Source organism: Chelonia mydas, chromosome 2 (assembly GCF_015237465.2).
Source record: "Chelonia mydas isolate rCheMyd1 chromosome 2, rCheMyd1.pri.v2, whole genome shotgun sequence".
In the NCBI taxonomy this organism is placed as follows: Eukaryota; Metazoa; Chordata; order Testudines; family Cheloniidae; genus Chelonia; species Chelonia mydas.
This window is the reverse complement of record NC_057850.1, coordinates 259,045,208-259,063,780: the sequence shown is the minus strand read 5'-3', so window position 1 is coordinate 259,063,780 and position 18,573 is coordinate 259,045,208. Positions and strand designations below refer to the sequence as shown.

The window sequence follows — 18,573 nt, the reverse complement described above, 5'->3', positions numbered from 1 at the left end:
CCTGGACCTGTGTCTCCTCAACAAGTCTCTCATAAAGTTGAAGTTTTGCATGGTCTCCTTGGCCTCCATCATCCCCTCCCTGGATCCAGGAGACTGGTACGCCGCCCTTGACTAGGGCACAAGCGTCGTCAGCGGCTTTCCTGGCACAGGTATCAATCCAAGAGATCTGTAGGGCTGCTACCTGGTCATCTGTCCACATGTTCGTGTCTCCTTATGCTCTTACCCAGCAAGCTCGAGACGATGCTGACTTTGGCAGAGTAGTGTTGCAAGATCGTGAACTCTGAGTCCATCTTCATTGATATTGCTTGTGAGTCACCTAGAATGGAATTGACATGAGCAAGTATTTGAAGAAAATAGCTGTAGCTCACAAAAGCTTATGCTCAAATAAATGTTAGTCTCTAAGGTGCCACAAGTACCACTGTTTTCGTAACTCTTGTTCTTCAAGACGTGTTGCTCGTGTCCATTCCATTACCCGCCCTCCTGCCCCTCTGTTGGAGTTGTCAGCGGGAAGGAACTGAGAGGGCATAGGGCCGGCGGCACCTGATATACCAACACGTGAGCGCTGCACTCATGGGGGCGGCACAGCTGGCTCTATGGATACCGCTAATGCAAAAATCTCCGTCCACGCACATGGGCACGTACACACCTAGAATGGAATGGACATAAGCAACACATCTCGAAGAACAACTGTTCCGAAAAAGGTGGGTAACCATTTTTTCTTTCAAGAAAAGAGGCTTGACCTGTCTTCAGATAGCAAAGACAATCTTGTATATTTCACCTTTGACACCGCAACCATTTGGTAGGGTATTTGTCAAAGGGAATTTGACGGAGGAATATAGGTAGACAGGTTACAGAATCTTGTAAATTGCATCTGTATTCTAAACCATTTGTACCCTTTTCTATATGCCTGTGTGTAAAATATTGGTTACACTCATTCATCAGATGTGAAACATCCCATCTTATTGTGTTTTTTGTGTTTCACTTCCAGTGGAAGCAAAAGAACCATTTACATTAATAGAAACTAAAGAAACCCTTCCGGAAAAAACAGCTCCGGCTGCTGACCTGGCCATAGTAGAGAAGCTGAAGGAAGAGGCTGAGCTTAGTCATGCCCACCATATAGAACCTCCACAAGAGAAATCTCCACTGGAACCTACAGGTAGAGATTTGACAGTAGCTGGAATTTAGAATTAAAGTATGTTTTCTCTCTCAATACCATTCTTCCTTCTCCTACTAGCTGCATTTGTCTTACCCTTCAGCCATATGGGCAAGCACACAATTTTCTACAGCCAGCACTGTGCTGTTTTGTGAATTCATCACAATGATTCTGCTTGCACTTTGCCTCCAGTCTCTGCCCTGTCCCCTCTATAAATGATTTAATCTCCTTGGTTTCAGGACTACAAGTCCAAATTTGGATGCTGCTGCTATCTTCATTGGGGGCTGGCTTATGTCTTCACTGCTAAAGCATTTAAACACTCACCTTCCCTCTCTTCTAATGCCATTTCCAACATGGCTCTTATTTTGGTGTTAAGACAAACCCAGTGTTCCTTGATTCTAGTAAAATAATCAAGGCAAATTCCTTTTCCAAATTGAGGTGTGTAGCTGAAGGAGGAAAACATAGTTTTTGTCCCTGCTCCACTAACTCACCTCTCCATTGAGCCTAGATTGCTTATGTTTCTGACTGGAGGCTGATTTGTGGGACCAGGGATATGTAAGAAATGACTGACACTCTCTAAAGTTAATGGCTTATAACTGAGGAAATTAGTGCTATCTACGTCTGAGTACACAAAATTATTTTTCTTTTGATGAAGTTTTGCCTTCCACTGCTTTACGGGTGCTGTGGGAAACTTACTTCTAGCTTTTTCTTCCCATTACATCCACACGCTTTCTTCTTGAGCCTTACCTTTCCACTATGCTTCTATTTCCTATTAAGGAAAGTTTCTAAACTAGAGGGTTGTAACTGGTGTAGCTGCTGTCTTGTCTTGCTAAGATAACAGGAAAAATGGATCCCTAATGCCTTTTCTAAATATTGGTAATTTCTCACTACAAGAGCAGGTGTTTTATGGGAGTAAAGATCACCCACTGTACAAAAAATGACTGTTAATCTCTGTCATTGATCTATTTTACTTACTTATCAGTAACACAGAAATTAAACATAAAACCTATTTTAAAGTTAGCTTTCTTAAACAGCACCACTAAAACTGGGTTTGGGGTTAGTATGGTATCAGTGTGTTTAAAAGTTCTGCATATATGACTGAGGTGGTCAATAAAATAAAAAATTGGCTAACATCAGACTTTTTAGCAAATAGTTGCTCTGATACTTGAGCAAACTTCCTGTATTCCAGGTGTACCTACTGCACAAGTAAGGCAAGCTAACAAATCAAGTGACCGCAGGTTTGGCAGAGCAAAACCTGCAGCAGTGCCTGGTGCAGATGTCCCAGAGGAACTTCTAGTAGGTCTCTCACAACAGAAGAGTAGTGACCCAAAAGCAGACCCCTTTTCTATGCCAGAACTTGGATGGGTCTCTGGAACATTCTCACGGACTAGGGCACCACATAAAAAGGCAGCCGGGCAGCTACTCAGCATGCCGTCTGAGTTTGTAGAGAGCCAGAGAGATGTACCTAGAGAGACCTGGGATTCAGAAGGTTCTCCAGTGATTCTGAAGAAGAAGAAGAAGAAACCGAAACAAAAGAGAAACCACCATCCAAGAACAATGGAGTTGGGGGATGAAAATGTAGGAGTTTCTAAAGCTCCCAAAGTTCCCCTCTTTGCTGCTGAACTGCAAAAGCCAGACATTCCCTTTGTCTTGCCTGCTGAAGGTGTCAAAGAGCACTCTACTCCCTCAAGAGAGGGCAAGAGGAAGGGAACTTCAGATGTATCAAGGGATGCTAAGGTAGGAACTGAAAGCCACCTCTTAGACGATCAAAATATTATCTCAAGTCCCGCAGCAGGCCAGCAGAGCCTGAAAACTGAAGGACCATTTAAATTTTTGTTGGATGCAAAAGGTGGAGAAGTCATGAAACCAGAAGAAATGAAAGATGACAGTTCGTTGCAGTCTAAAAGCAAAAACAAACAGGTACCCTTGGAGAAGCTAGAATGCAAGGCAGAACACACTAAGATGGGGGATCCTGCATCAGCACTGACACAAACCAAACCTATGGAAATAAGTTTTGTTGAAAAAAACAAAAAGATTGAGTGTAAACATTCAGAGCATTCAGACCTTAAAGCATCAATTTCAAAAGGCATCAACCTAAACAAAGTGGACACTCCTTTGGAGGCCAAACCTGTAGAAATTAGCCTTATTGACGAAAATAAAGAGATTAAGTGCGTATCTCCCAAACATATAGCAGCAGATGAGACCGTTCCAAGTGAAGTTCAAACTCCCATTGGGGCACTGACGGGAGAGAAACCAAAGAAAAGAGGTAGTGATAAAAAAAGCAGAAAGACTGAAAATGGTATCTCCAAGCAGCCTGCTGTTTTAGAGATTAAGACAGATACAACCAATCTTCCTGCTGTAGCAAAGAGAGTCGACAAAACTAAAGAAACAGATTCCTTTGATAAAAGCCAAGAGACTGGCTCTGTTACTTCAGAGCCTCCATTGGAAACTGCAACAGATATTACTAAAGTACCCCTTATACCATTGGTCTCAGACAAACCTAAAGAGGGCATTGCTGGGAAAAACAAAAAGGCTGACTTCAGTTTTTCAGAGCAGCCATTTCTTTTGGAAACTAAGACAGATACAGCCAAACTTCCTGCTCCTGCTGAGACAGTTGACATAGCTAACATAGATTTTACTGATAAAAGCAAACAGACTGGATTCACTGCATTGGATCATCCAACTGAGACAGATCCCAACATGGCACTGGTTACAGACAAATCTAAAAAGAGGGGTAGTGATGGGAAGAACAAAAAGGTTAAAAATTTCTCTGAGCAGCCAGTTCTTCTGGAGGCCGAGAGAGACCCGAACAAACTTCCTGCTGTAGTTGAGACAGCTGACAAAACTAAAGAAATAATCTTTACTGATAAAGACAAAGAGACTGGCTTTGCTATTGCAGAGCATTCATTGGAGAATATGACAGGTCCCAGTACTGCAAAGGTGGCAGACAAGCCTAAGAAAAGGACTAGTGATGGAAAAAACAAAAAGGCTGAAAAAAGTTATTTCCAGCAGCCATTTTTTCTGGAGGTTAAGGAAGACACAAGCAGTCTTCCTGCTGTAATGGAGAAGGATGACAAAACTAAAAAAATATTTTTCACTGATAAAGGTAAAGAGACTGATTTTACTATTGCAGAACATCTGTTGGAGGGTGCAACAGCTACAGTGAAGGTACAAGGTCCCACTACAACACTGGTAACAGAAGAACCTAAAAATGGTATGACTGGGAAAAGTGAAAAGGCTGAATTCAGTATTTCAGAACAGCCACTTCTTTTGGAGACTAAAACAGATGCGGCCAAACTTTCTGCTAGTGCTGAGACAATCAGCAAAACAAAAGAAGATAGTTTGATGGATAAAAGCATAGAAACTGAATTTACTACAGATTCCAGTAGAGCACTGATGACTGACAAACCTAAAAAGGAGGACAGTGACAGGAAAGGCAAAAAAGCTGAAAAAAGTTCTTTTGAGCAGCCTTTTCTTCTGGAAACTAAGACAGACACACGCAAGCTTCCTACTGTAGTGGAAAAGGCTGAAAAAATTAAAGAAATGGGTTTTGCTGATATAGGCAAGGAGCCTATTTTTACTACAGCAGGGCTTCAACTGGAGAATTTGACAGATACAACCACGGTACAAGTTCCCACTATGAAACTGATAACAGAAAAACCTAAAATAAAGGAAAGTAATGAAAAAAGTTTCTTTGAGCAACTTGTTCCCTCAGATTATGAAATGGACACAGCAAAGTCCAAAACACTCTTCAAAACTAAAGAAACTCATTCCTCTGATAAAGCCAAGCAGACTGATTTTACTACTTTAGATCACCTCTTGGAGGATATAACAGATACAGCTAAGGCACACATTCCCATTACAGAACTGGTGGCGGACAAACCTAAGAAGAGGTGTAGTGATGGGAAAAGCAAAAAGATTGAAAATAGTGCTGAGCACCTTGCTGTCTTGGAGGCAAAGACAGACTCCGTTAAACTTCCTGCAGTAGTCGAGGAGGCTGATAAAATTAAAGAAATTCACTCCACTGATAAAAGCAAGGAGACTCAATTTACTACTTCAGAGCATCTGTTAGAGGATATAACAGATACAGCTAAAATACAAACACCCATTACACCATTGGTGACAGGAAAAGCAAAAGAGAATAATGAGAACAGCACAAAGGCTGATGTTGGTTTGGAGAAGCCATTTCTTTTGGAGACTAAAGTAGATACAGCCACACTTCCTGGTGGTGCTGATGAGATAGTCGACAAAACTGAAGCTGTAACTTCTTCTGATAAAAACAGAGAGGCTGGATTTACTATTTTAGAACATCGAACAACGATAGAGCCCGGTCCAGCACTGGTGCCTAATAAGTGTAAAAAGAGGGGTAATGATGGAAAAAACAAAAAGGCTAAAAATGCCTCTGAACAGCCAGTTCTTCTGGAGACTAAGACCGACAAAAGCAAAATACAGCCTCCTATAGTAACCGATCTGGAGTACCAAATGGAAGAAATGGGTCTTGTAGATGAAAATCAAAATATTAGAAATTTCTCCTCTGAGCATCAAATGCTTTGGGATAATAAGGTGGACTTGTTCACACCCTACACTCAGTCTAGAGCAGCTGGTGTTGACAGAGTTGGCAAAGCTTGTTCTATAGATAAAAATCAAGGGCTTGCCAGTATTTTTCCAGAGTATCCCATAAAGGATGATGGAAGTAAGGTGCCACTGCCTCCTGGAGTGGTTTTGGAGGGCACCAACGAAGAGTCCAGCATGGGTGACAAAAGGGAGAAAAATAAACATAGCCATTCTGAGCATTCAGTCAACCTGGAAGGTGAAGAGGCTGGTGTACCGGCTTTCACTTCAGTGAAGGAGGGTGATAAAAGCAAAGTGACTAGTGCTGGGGAGAAGAAGAAGAAAGGTAAATGTCCTGCCTTGGATTCTCCAGTTAAACAAGATGCCAAGGCAGGAAGGGATGAAGTGCACACTTCCATTTTAGCAGAGTTTGATGACAAAGAAATAAGTTTCACTGATGAAAAGCAAAGCACTGAATGTGCTTCCTTGGAGCATCTGGTGAAGGAGACAGATGCCGTAAAAGGAACAATTCCCACAGATGCCAAAGTAATGGACAAAATGGAAGGAAGTAGCTATGCTGGTGAGAAGGATGTTGGATGCATCTCTCCGGAACTTACAGTGCAAGGGGAGAATAAAGCAGAAGCAGTTGTTCTGCAGGTTCTAGCTGCAGCAGTGGTGGTGAACAAGACTAAAGAGACTGAGCTGGGTGAAAGAAAGGAGACTGAGCTGGGTGAAAGAAAGGAGACTGAGCTGGGTGAAAGAAAGGAGACTGAGCTGGGTGAAAGAAAGGAGACTGAGCTGGGTGAAAGAAAGAAGAGTGAACAAAGCTTCCCTGAGTGCCCAGTTAGTTTAGAAAAAAAGACAGATGCAGCTGAGGCTGCTGATGTGATTCTGAGAGATGCCCAAACAGAGGAAATCAGTCCGACTGATAAAATTAAAGGCCATTCTGAACACTCAGAAGGTGATGCTGCTGACAAGATAGAGGCTGGCTTGAAGGACTTCCAAGCTTTGAAGTCTGAAGAGGATAAATGTGCAGACTTACCTCAGAAAAAGATAGATGGTTCTGGACAAAAAGTGTTGAAAGAGACAAAGAAAGAGGAGAGAGTCAAAGCTACGGAACAGATAAAAGGCTACATGAGACCCACAAAGTCAAGAGGGCTTCCTACTCCGCCACCAAGGCCTGCTGTTCAAGATCGAGAGAAACCAAGGCAGCTGAAAGCCAATGGTATGAGTCGGCAAAGGCAAGAAAAAGGTGTGTGCTTGTGATTTGAGCTAGCAGCAGTAACGCAGACAGCTTGCGTGTGAGACCTTGCTACTTGTCAGTGCGTTGGCATGAATACATAACTGTTAATTCTGTGTGTCACAAACAAATGTGGCATGACTGTTTTGGCTGATCTTAAAAGGCTCTTAATTCTGCTTGCCTGTCTCACGGTGCTAATTCCCAAGTTTTAGAAGGAGTGATAGTTTTGGTTTGAATTCTAAAGCTCTGTTTCTTTGGGTTGCATTTAAAGTCCATTTATATATGTCCTGCTTTTACAAATTAAACTAAACTGTACTTTGAGCATTATGGTGAAATTAACATCTCAGCACCAGAAACTGAGTGTGATGTTTGTCAGAGATGCAGGACTTCCTATATTCAGTCTTGGACCAGTGACAGAGAAGTAGTGCTTGATCAAGGAAACTAACTGAAACTGATTAGGTTTCAGAGTAGCAGCCTTGTTAGTCTGCATTCTCAAAAAGAAAAGGAGTACTTGTGGCACCTTAGAGACTGTAGCTCACGAAAGCTTATGCTTATGCTCAAATAAATTTGTTAGTCTCTAAGGTGCCACAAGTCTTCCTTTTCTTTTTGAAATTGATTAGAAATTAATGGCCTATACAACTGGAGAGCAGGGAATTGCAGATTTCTGTAGTATGAAATGTTCCTTCCTATCCCTGGCAGGTTGTGGGATCTGACTTTAAAATCACATTAGTCTAATTATATCTATTGCTTTTTTCTCCTGCACTTGAATTCTGACCATTTTTACCTTCAACTATCTCAAAACCATCAAAGGTATAAAAATCTGTGTTTCATCCCAACTGATTAGCTTTAGGAAACATTAATCTCTGACTCTAGCAGCTTGAGAAATAGCAAGTAATTGGATTGACGTAATTTTAAGATTTGATCCCCCTCTACCTGTTAGGGCTAGAAACATTTTGGTGGGACCAGTAAAACTTTTCCAAGTGCCAGTCCTGGCCAGGATTCACAGAGAATTTGGATCTCTTTCGACCCAAGCTGTCTGCCTGTGAAATGGAGCCTGTGTCTTGGCTGTGTTTTGACTAGCATGTATAAATGATTTAAAAACAACCAACCTGGGACTTACGATGCTACAAACCTCCTTTAAAAGTGTGCTCTTTCATCTTATCAATGAATTTTGATGTAATGAAGTGGCCTGGCAAGGGTACCTCATCCCTATCTACGAGCTGTTGTTTTTGCACTGTCGTTAAGGCATGAAACTTCCCTGTTTCTCTTTTTGCAGATTTCCACATTGTCAGCATGAATGATACAGCCGCTAAATTTAATAAACATGGAGCCCAAGTCAGCCTTAACATTCTGGTCAGGTTTTTGAGAGGTTTTGTAATTTTAATGAGTGTTGCATAACCCAGAGTAGTTCTATTTTGGAAGTGGTTGCTCTGCATGAACTTGTGCCCATAGAAGTATGCTGCATGATGGTACAAAGTGGAGCGAATGCAAAAGGCAGTGTCTTTAAAAATAAAAAAACCTTTATAATCTGCTAGAAACCTTTTTGTTTCCCTTTGTAAACTGCTACCTTTAAAGGGATAGTTGTAAAGCTGGGAGATTCCTGCAAAAAAAGAAAAGCACTTCCTGACTGTTGCACAGGTAAATTTTACTGAAAACTGCACAATACATCAAAGGACTCCCAACTGCAGTGCAGAATGGCTACATGTAAGTAGATTGATATACGGCTTGCATTTGCAAGTTAGTATTATATAAGGCCACATAGAAGCTTTCTAATTAAGCACAATTGCCTCAATCCTTGACTACGCTAAGTAACACTTTGTAAATTGACAGTTGTTTTTTAGAGAAGCTGTGAATGATTGAGTTTATTTTGGAGATGTTGGTTGACACATTTCCGACCCCAATTTGAATGCACGTTCTGTCAGGTGCAGGATTGATGATGAGGGCTTGAAGGGATGGCTCTGGCCTCTGGCATGGTTCTTAGGCAAACTATTGTTGACTGCACAACATCTGGGCTGAGTGACAAAATGTTACTTTCAGTAAAGCACAGAACACTGTGGGGACAAAAAGACACCTTTGACTGACTCTTGTCCATATGTTTGTGTCTTATTTTCTTTCCATCCCTACACCTTGTAACTAGTAATGAAGCAACCATTTAGTGAATTCCCAAGGACTATGAATATCCTAGCTTAATTCCTAAATGCAAAAAAAGTTTGTGTAAAATTTATTTAGGATGGCTCGTACTTTATCAAGTGAACAGTAAACTTGTGTCAGATAAACACAGGTTAAAAACATTGATCAGTGTGACAAAGATTTTATGAGGTTTAAGTAGTGTATGAGGAGTAGTCTTGTTTACTGGTTAGAGCAGGAGTTAGTGGGAGCCAGGAGAAGACCTTCATTCTATTCCAAACTCTCTCACTGATTTGCTTTGCCAGGGGCAAATTACTTACCTTCTGTGCTCCAGTTTACCATATTTTCTATAGGAATAATACTTAACTGTGTAAAGTGCTTTGAAATCCTTGGATGAAAGATGTTATAGAATTGCTTAAATATTGCTATAATATCTATAAATAGAATAGCTTTATAAAACTGTAATTTTTATTTTAAAAAACAAACAAACTATTTTAAGGTGTTTCTGGGGTCTACATAAATCATGAGCGTGAAACTTACCGGTAAATGTCTCCATACTTGTCACCAGAACGCAGATTACAATATCACTGTGTATTGTGGCTGTGGATTTATAATAGTCCATGAGATCTCTGTTACATATTTACATCTCTTGCTCTTCAAACTTATGTAAATTTGTTCATCTGAATACCACATCTGAGTATTTTGGAGAATGTTCTGCTAAAGATTAGCTACTGAAATTTGTTTAGCAAAACTAGAGGGCTGCTTGTGAGATCTGTAACTACTGTGTGCGTGTGCTCCAGTACAACAGGATGGCTTCTCTAAATTTATATGGATGCATTTATGTAATGTTAGTGTTGCTATACACCAGTGTTTTATATAATGTAGAACATGATTTGATTTCTGCCCCAAAGAGCTTTTGTCGCTTCTTGGAAGACATGGCAATTACAATGCTGTAGATATCTTTATTTGATAGGATGGTTCCCTACATTTTATATGTGGATTAGCTACAAAAAAAAACCTGTTAAAATGCTGTTGTGTAGATTGCAAAGTCAAGCATTCAAAGTTAGAAAATGGCAGATTTGTGATTGCCCATGCAGCTTTCTGCCTCTTGTATGATTGTTTACCATATTCAACCTTGTCCCTTCTGTTCCCTGTTACAGCCATTACTAGAAACATACAGGTATTCTGGAAACCTATTTCACATTTTTAACACCATTGGGCAGTAAGGATTATAACCAAAATCTGCCTGTTGTAGGGTGACTGCCTCCCTCATGACCTCCTAGTGGCTGTGCATGTGGCCACCCCCTCAGTTTCCCTCTTCTAGAGTCCGCAGTAACGCCACACAAGCTTTCCAAATATAAATAGTTCTTTGCAAGGTTAATTTATTACAGAGTCCCACAACCATAGTCCAGAATTTCCCAACGTAGTCAAACTGTACGTTCAGTCTTCAGGTCCCAACAGTCTATCAACACACCATGTACAGTACAGCTCCGACATCTCCCCAGGTTCAGGCTCACAGCTCTAGTGGCACGCACCCCATTTTAGACTCTTAGGTTTGGCTCCAGCATATTTTACTACACCTCATCTCTTGGGTACATGTTTGGTGTGTCTCACCATGCTTCGCTCCTGCCCTTCTAGCTTTTCTGTCGTGTTTCCTTCTCAGATATGGTTCCAGCTGGCTCACTTGTCCATAATTCCCGAGACTTCACCCCTCTCTGGCCCTCCGGGTTCAGTTCTCCAGCTCAGAGAGCCAGCAAGTATCTCCCCCTTGTGCTTTCAACCTTCAGCCCCCTCTGGTCTGGGGAAATTTTGTAAATAACAATCACCCCTCCCCGACTGCCTTCCACTTTCCGCAGCCTAATCTGGCTCCGTTGCTCAACCAAGGAGCTCTCTCCATTCCCTCCTTTAAGGTGATCCTCTCCCTAAAGCTCTCAACCTTGTTGTGTTCTTCTGGGCTCTCTCGAGACTCTGGATTATGGACTCTACCTCTCTGGGTTTTTGACTCTCCCTTGCCTTTGGGCTGTCTCTCATCTGTAACTCGCAGGGCAGCTCTGCCCTCCCTGTTACACCAAACTAGGGCATATCTGAACTGGAACAGGACAACTGGGCCTGATTTCATTTCAGGGGCCAGCAAATCCTATTCCTCTGCCATGCTGGTAGGGTCAACATTTATCAGGCAAGTTTTTTTAGCAGCCGTTATGCTTCATTTTGGCTGGAGTTATAAGTAGGATTAGATGTGTAAAGAATGCAGTAGTGTAGGAATCTCAGTATGGACATAGACATCCCTACCAATAACAATGCAGCTGACCTCAAGCTGAGGAATGGAGACGGGGTAAATGATACCAGGGTTTCATTCTCCCAGTGTTGAACTATCCCACTCAGACTTCCAAATAGTATTCCCCATGCCCACCCCCTCCATTCCCGCCCCCCCACTCAGCTGGTATCTGTGTCAACACTAAAGGCTTCCTGGGAAAAAGTCCCTCTCTAGCCTATATCTTAAGGAACAGCATACTACAAATAGTCTTGCTTACCTAGCCCTCCATGTTTTAGTTTTTATCCACCTGTTGTCTTCCTCACATTTATATTTTGTAAGCTCTTAAGGACAAGAACTATCTTTGTATGTACAGTGCCTGTTATAGTGGTCCTTGAACCTTGACTGTGTCTTCTAGGCAAAATGTAAAGGAGCAGCGTATGGAATACCAGTGTTGGGAGTATTGGCTGTTAAAAGGATCTGAAAATTACCCTGTTGGACAGGGATTTGAAGGGCCGCTTTGAGCGGTGGTCTCCGACTTAGCTTTTTATCCTACTTTCCTTTGTTGCCCTCTGCTGGCATTCTTCCAGCACCCTTTCCTTTAGCTAACAACAGCCAGCTGTCTCCAGAGCAGTCACCAATACCCATCATTGGCATAATCCTTTTCAGTGTGTAACATATCGTAGTTCACATTTTTAATCTGACAGCTTTACATCCCTCATATGTAAATAAAATATGTTCAACATCCAATAGAGCCATCTCTAATTAATTACAATGTTTTCTTCTGTTCTACAACCACAATGATGCCCTTTCTCTGAATGTTGTCTTTTCCTGGCTGTTCTGAATTATACTGGTGTCATTCATGCTGTTAATCTGTTAGCATTTCCATTATAACCCTCCTCATTCACACAGTTTCAGTGGTTTATAATTCTGCTGTGACTTAGTCTCTGCTATAACTGGGTACGTAGATAGTTACACATGGCTGTCTAATGGAAATTATTGCCAAATCATGACCTCAAGCACACAATTCTGTGCACAAATGCCTTTTAATCAAATATGTTTGGTTTTATTAGTAACACAGTATCTGCCATACTGTATCAGACTAATGTTCCATTCAGATCAGTATCTGGTCTCAAAGTTGGCAATATTAGATGTTTGAAGAAGACATTAGAGGCCCTGTAATGGACAATATTTTCTTCATAGTCTTAAGCAGTTAGTGATGAGTTTACATCCTGAAGCATAAAGGTTTCTATTCCTTATGATTTTTTTATCCTATATAGTAGAACCGCAGATAATCTTGTTCATATGAATGTATATAATTGTCACAGGGTCTGCTCACCACTAGCGTGCCGCCTCCTGGTCGCCGATTCCACGTCCGATTCCACCTTTCCACATCTCGCCACACGCACTGCCTTCTCTTTCTGGCTCTCAGTGAGGCAAGATGCTCCGTGTTCATGGCTTTGCCCTCTGGCCAAGTCAGTGTGTCCTCCCCTTTCAGGGTATCAAAGTCTCTTTTTACAAACGGGCTGAGGCAGTCTTCTCATTCACTGCCCAGCCAGTGTCACTTCCCCAGTGGCTGGTGGGGGAACCAGGGCCCACCACAGTTCCAGCTCAGGGACCCTCTAATCAGCAGCCAAGGTCTGTTTCATTTTAGACCTTACTGCCTTTTTCCTGAGCCTTTCCTAACCTTCTGGCTCCCCCCCCCCCCCCCCCCCCCCCCCCCCCCCCCCCCCCGGGTTTGCTAGCTTCAAAATTCCCTCTTCCCAGGAAGTAACTGTAGGGTACTTCCCTGCAGCTCCCTCCCTGCGGCCAACTTCCTGTCTATAAATGCAGTCCTCCTCAGCTCCCTTGTTGTTCAGTCAGGGGATTATTTAAACCACCTGATTCCCCTCGCTATGGCATGTCTAGTTAATTGGCCCCCTTAGCCTACATGAACCCTTTCAGGGCAAATATGGGGTCAACACCCCCATCACAATAATCCTTTGTTAAATACAACTAAACTTTGGGTCAATATATTGTGACAATGACTGTAAAGTGTGGGAAGTAATGAGGCATGTGAGTTCAGTGTACAGTCTCAGGCTTCAGGCCTTGTGTCAAAGCTTTAATAGGTTTGTTTTATTTGCAGTGAATGTTTGGCTGATCAGCAGGAAGTGTGTGCATCTGTGTCAACCTACACTCAAGTGAATATCCAAATTATAATTTTATGATCTTGGCTTTTAATGCCAAAGTATATCCTCAATCAATCTGATCAGTAAGATTATTGACTGTTATTGGTAGTGACACTTAAAGAGAGAGAGAGAACGTCTCTCGGAGAAGCTGGCAAGGAGTAGTTCATCATTCTGGAAGGTGGCGTTGCCTTGGAAACTAGTGCAAAGGACTGCACAGAAACAATTGTGTTAGATAAAAAAAGAGGCATTAAATGGGATAAGTAATAGCTTCAGGATTGAAGCAAAAATAGAAACACTGGGCTTATTCATCTGCTGGGGCTGGAAGCTTGCAGATTGGATTTTAAATCATGACGTGTTGATATAGTGATCTGGTCTGCTTTGGTATTGGCATTGTAAGAGCCTACATAGTCATGTGTTGTACGTGTATTTGCAAAACTACTAAAATGGGCAGCAGTTCCTTGCAATCTCTTGAATTGAAAGGTGTCTCTTCCCTTAGAAAGTGATGGTTAAATTCAGTGAGACAACATAAGCATCAAAATATTTTAAGCAGCTAGAGATACTGATGGCTATAGGTGTGTTTGGTGGGTTTTTAATATTGTACTTAAATATATTTTAGTATGTAAGGGGCTTTTCAGCTTTATTGGCTAGGTCATTTTAGTCTTTTGTGTGCAATGTACCTTTAAGAGGATTCAGGATTTAATCATGGCAGGAGGAAAAGTGTAGATTGAATACAAGTAGGTCTCAAACTTCCTCCTGAATAAATATGCTGCAGTTTCACCATTGAAAGGTTGAGAGAGGCTTTAGATAATAGAGGCATCTATTCATCTGGAAGCAGCACTGGGATCTGATTGGCTATGGCTCGTTATTGTTTCACTGCCTTTATCTGACACTTTCCTAAAAGAAAAGCCAGTGGGGAGTGATAAGGATTGTGAAACTCAAAATTCTGACATCCAAGAAATCTGTCTTCCTCAAGACAACTGACGAACCAGTAGAGGGGCATGGAGTCTTGAATTTTTACCCTCTGAAGACAGTCTTTTGCTGTCCCTAGCCATCATCTTGCTCTTTAGGATGCAACTTTCCTCAAATTTACTCTTTTGCTTTTTGCACGGAATCACTCAATCACGAATAGTTCTCTGGAGAGCTCCCCATCCTTTCCTGCTTATCCTTCACTGACTGATATGTCTTTTCCTCCAAGTGCAGCACCTCTTTTTTTAGTATCTAGGAGGTAAAAGCCACATAAGAAGCCTGTAGCGGAGCTGGGAACAAAACTCAGATCTCGGGATTCCCAGTCCTGTGCTTTATCCACTAGACTCCTGGTCTAGTTAAGAAATGAGGAGATCCAGAGGTGTAGTCTATGAGGAGACCAGTGTTAAGAAGTTTTCATGAAAAAAGCATTTGGAGAAGAATGAGGGTGGTTGGTGCATGGAAACTGGGGGGCTGTTCTAAGGGTAGGGGAGAGTATAAATAAAAGTGTGTGAGCAAGAGGGTATGTAGGTTGAAACAAGGATAGATGTAGATATGGTGAAGTTGCGAAGAGGCTAAGAATGACAAGCAGAGTGGGTCAGCTTGACAACGTCCTGGGACAGCTAGCTGTAGGTTAACTGCAGTCGTAGCTTTTGGTAAGAGCTGCATTGTGTGGTGTTGGAGTTGGACTCTTCGCTTTATTTTTCCTTTCAAAATAATAGTTATTCTGTACAGTTAGATCCTGATTGACAGCTAACATATTTTGGCATGCAGGAAAAAAATTAGGATGATAAAAATATAGATAGTGTTTTGCAAACATTAAGCTAAAACTTAAAAGAAAAGATCAAAACAAAAATTGTGTCATTGGGCTACTAATTGTGTGTGGTAGTACACTATGCAACTCAATTTTTCTGCTTAGCTGCTTGAATCTAATTTCTCTAGCACCGTCAAATATCTTGCGTGGCATCCACCTGGCTTGGAAAGGAACAAAAAACATTAATTCTTGAGCAGTCACCTGGCACTCTGTGTGCTGCTATACTAGCTTCTGCTACCTTAAGTCCATATAGCTCACCCCTTGGATTGGACCAATACAACCATATTGCAAAGCTTGGTTCTTTTAAGCATCTCTCTTAGGATGTGGTATATCTTCAGCAGAGTTTGGATGTTCACAAGATGCTGAAGGGAGAGGTGTAAGGGAGGAAAACAGCACCTCAGAGCTTAACAATTACAGTGCTCCAATGTCCCAGACTTGTACTAGCCAGTTCAGGACCTGTACCAGAAAAGTAGTGCTAATTGAAGTAGCGACAATTCTCGCATCTCTTTCATTGCAAACCACTAGGACTACACAAGCATCCTGTATCCCATTAGAATTCTGAGAACTGGTCTCTGCTTTCCGGTGACATAAAGCATTCCTCTCTTTCCCTGATCGGTTGTGAAATATTAAACCCTAAAATCATAGCATGCCACTTTGCTTCATTTTTCTTACTTTATTTTCTACATAATTATAGCTGCCACTCTTTCAAGAACTGCTAGAACTAGAAACCAGTGCTTTGAACATTAGAAAACATGGAAAACCTGCTTTCATCAGTGTAGAGCATTAATAGAACTCTAGTAAGTTGAGATCTGCTGCTAAAATCCTGTTTAGAACTGATTGAAGTGATGGGGAAGCAACATAACGTAACTGAGATTGAATGACTTAAAGGTTTGGCATTTTGTGACCTGTCAAGTACGTTGGTGAGACCAGTATATATACTTTTAGGACCAGCAAATGTTTCCAAGTGCTAGCCTTGCACCAATTAGTAGACAGGGAATAAAAATATTGATCCGTAGGTCACATTTCACACAGCAAGATGTCTAAGAATATTTAAATCACTTTAAAAAATGAGGTCTTTTGAGAACGGTAGGGCTGGTGGGTGGAAGTATTTTGGTTAAATGGAGGGTGTAGAAACTGTGGATATAATTTACAGTACATTACTCATTGTTTTTAAATATAGCAATGTCTCAAACCCAGAATTCAAATACAAGTAGATGAATGTGTGGATCAGAGCGTGTTATCTCTGCAGCAGGTTAAATTCAGGGGGCGTACTGCAGCTCAAGCATTTCTACATTGAGTCTAAAAATAAAGTTGTCAAAATTAAACTGAAACAGGAATCATTGTTACTGTTTGCTCACACCAAGGGCAAAATTCCTCCTAGGCCGGAGTTTTTCTGGCTGTATGTGCAATGATCATTCTTCCTAAAGTTCTGTAATCTTGACTCAAAGAGGAGGGTTTACCTAGTCCAGGATTACTTCGCACTGGGCCTCTAAAGACAAGGGCAGCACCCCTTGGTGCTGGTAGGGGAATGCATCACTCCAAGTGTCAATGGTAAATGGATAGAGGCAATCTTTAGTGCTTTCAGGAAGTTCTCAGATTCTACTGGGAACGTCATTACATGTAATTAAATGTAATTGGTTTAAACTGGGCCTTCCTTCATAGATGTAATCAAAGTCTTTAGAAGATGTGGTCTGTTTAATTGACCTGCCTTTAAAAGCTATTTATTCCAAAATTAACAACAACAAAAGTCTAGATGACTTTGCTTCCCAAAGTAGCACATGTTCTAAGGCCTGTTTATTGGCTGTTAGGGCATTCTGGAGTCACTGAAGTCTGAGCCTGTCCCACATCTCCCTACAGGCTGAGCCTGCTTCCTGTCCTGCTTCCCATGTGGTTCACTGGGAGAGATTCACTGGATGTGGGAATTTCTAAGGAACAAAACGCTGCAGGATCACAGGCTAGTAACAGGTCGAATATGCTTAACAGTTACACTTTAAAATTGAGCACTTGGAAACACTGTTCCTCACTTACTGGCCTGACCAAATTGGAGTCGGAGAGCCTGTGTTACTTCAAACAAGCTGGTGACCTTAGCAGTACCCTTCCCTAATTTGAGTATCTGTCTGGTCCTACACTGATGTAGAAGGAACTCAGGGCTCCATGGCCGTTAGGTAGAGGAATTTGGGACAGTGTGTTACCAGGCCAGCCTCTCTTAGCCAGCTCCCTTTCTCACCCAGCGGTTAAATGGCCTTTACATACGGCATCTCAGCCGCCCTTATATGTAATCATACATATACATACATACATACATACAAGTGAAGCCGTCCTTGCGCTTTATCTCCCACTGCTGGAAATTCCTGTTACCAGGAGCCTATTTTCAGTTTGTAGTGAAGGGGATAGCTTAACCATTACAATTCAAGGACTATAATGGATAACATCTCCCCACCTCCATCAACCTTTTCCAAAGTGCATGACTTGAGTGATCTTGGTAGTCTGAAGAAAGATAGAGGAAATTATTTTGTCAGAGCAAGATGTTATCTATGCTGAAATTAGAGTTAGAAAAGTCTTCTCACTGATGCTCGAATGAGAAATTTTGATACGTCACGTTATTCACTTATTTCACTTCAGGGCACTTGTCTTAAATCAGCACAGAGCATGTAATGCTGAAAGTAAAATATTTGCGATGGAAGAATTTAGTGCAATGAAAGTACTGTATAAGTTGATGATTTTTTAAAATGCCCAAATTCCAGGATGTAGTATTGAGAATCATAAAACCACTCTGAACCTGTCCCATACTCTCTCTTAAGCATTGTCCAGGGCTAAACTCTTGTGAGTTGCATTATTTCTAGTTAGAGTGAATGAAATCCCCATTTGTGGCAGTGTTTGTGATCTCTGATACAGAAAGAATGTATTAAATACATTGCTCTGGCAGCAAAACTCCTCTGCCTCTGGGAGGCAAATCTCTGCACGGTATTGGTTTTTAGAGGGGAAACCATACTCTTGAGTATAATTTTTATCAATTTTTAGGAGTGGTTCTTCTCTGTTCATGATTGACTGTTCATGAACAAGGAATACTTATTTATATAATATTGTTTGGAGCAGAAAAACCGATTGTAAGCTTCCGTATAAATGGATGCAGGGGTAACAAAGTATGTGTGTTTAATTACCCTCAACATCTGTCACTGGAGAATCTATTTCACTGGAATTGTTAAAATCACATCAGTGTTTACTGAGACCAAAGAATGAAATTTGCAAATTAAATTTCCATTTTGTTTTTAGGAAGGGATAAAACCTGACATTTTTTAGGGTCGA

At 41.4% G+C, this 18,573-nt stretch overlaps 1 protein-coding gene across 15 annotated transcripts in view; it reads left to right on the top strand.

Moving 5' to 3' along the window:
• The window catches only part of MAP4 (microtubule associated protein 4), a 278,564-nt gene that overhangs the window by 202,892 nt on the left and 57,099 nt on the right, over window positions 1-18,573 (top strand). For all 15 annotated transcript variants that reach the window (XM_043541762.1, XM_037891346.2, XM_043541771.1 and 12 more), the window contains 3 exons: window positions 989-1,156; window positions 2,343-6,410; window positions 6,483-6,956. In XM_043541762.1, coding sequence (XP_043397697.1) covers window positions 989-1,156; window positions 2,343-6,410; window positions 6,483-6,956 — 4,710 coding nt within the window. The remainder of the gene's footprint in view (window positions 1-988; window positions 1,157-2,342; window positions 6,411-6,482; window positions 6,957-18,573) is intronic.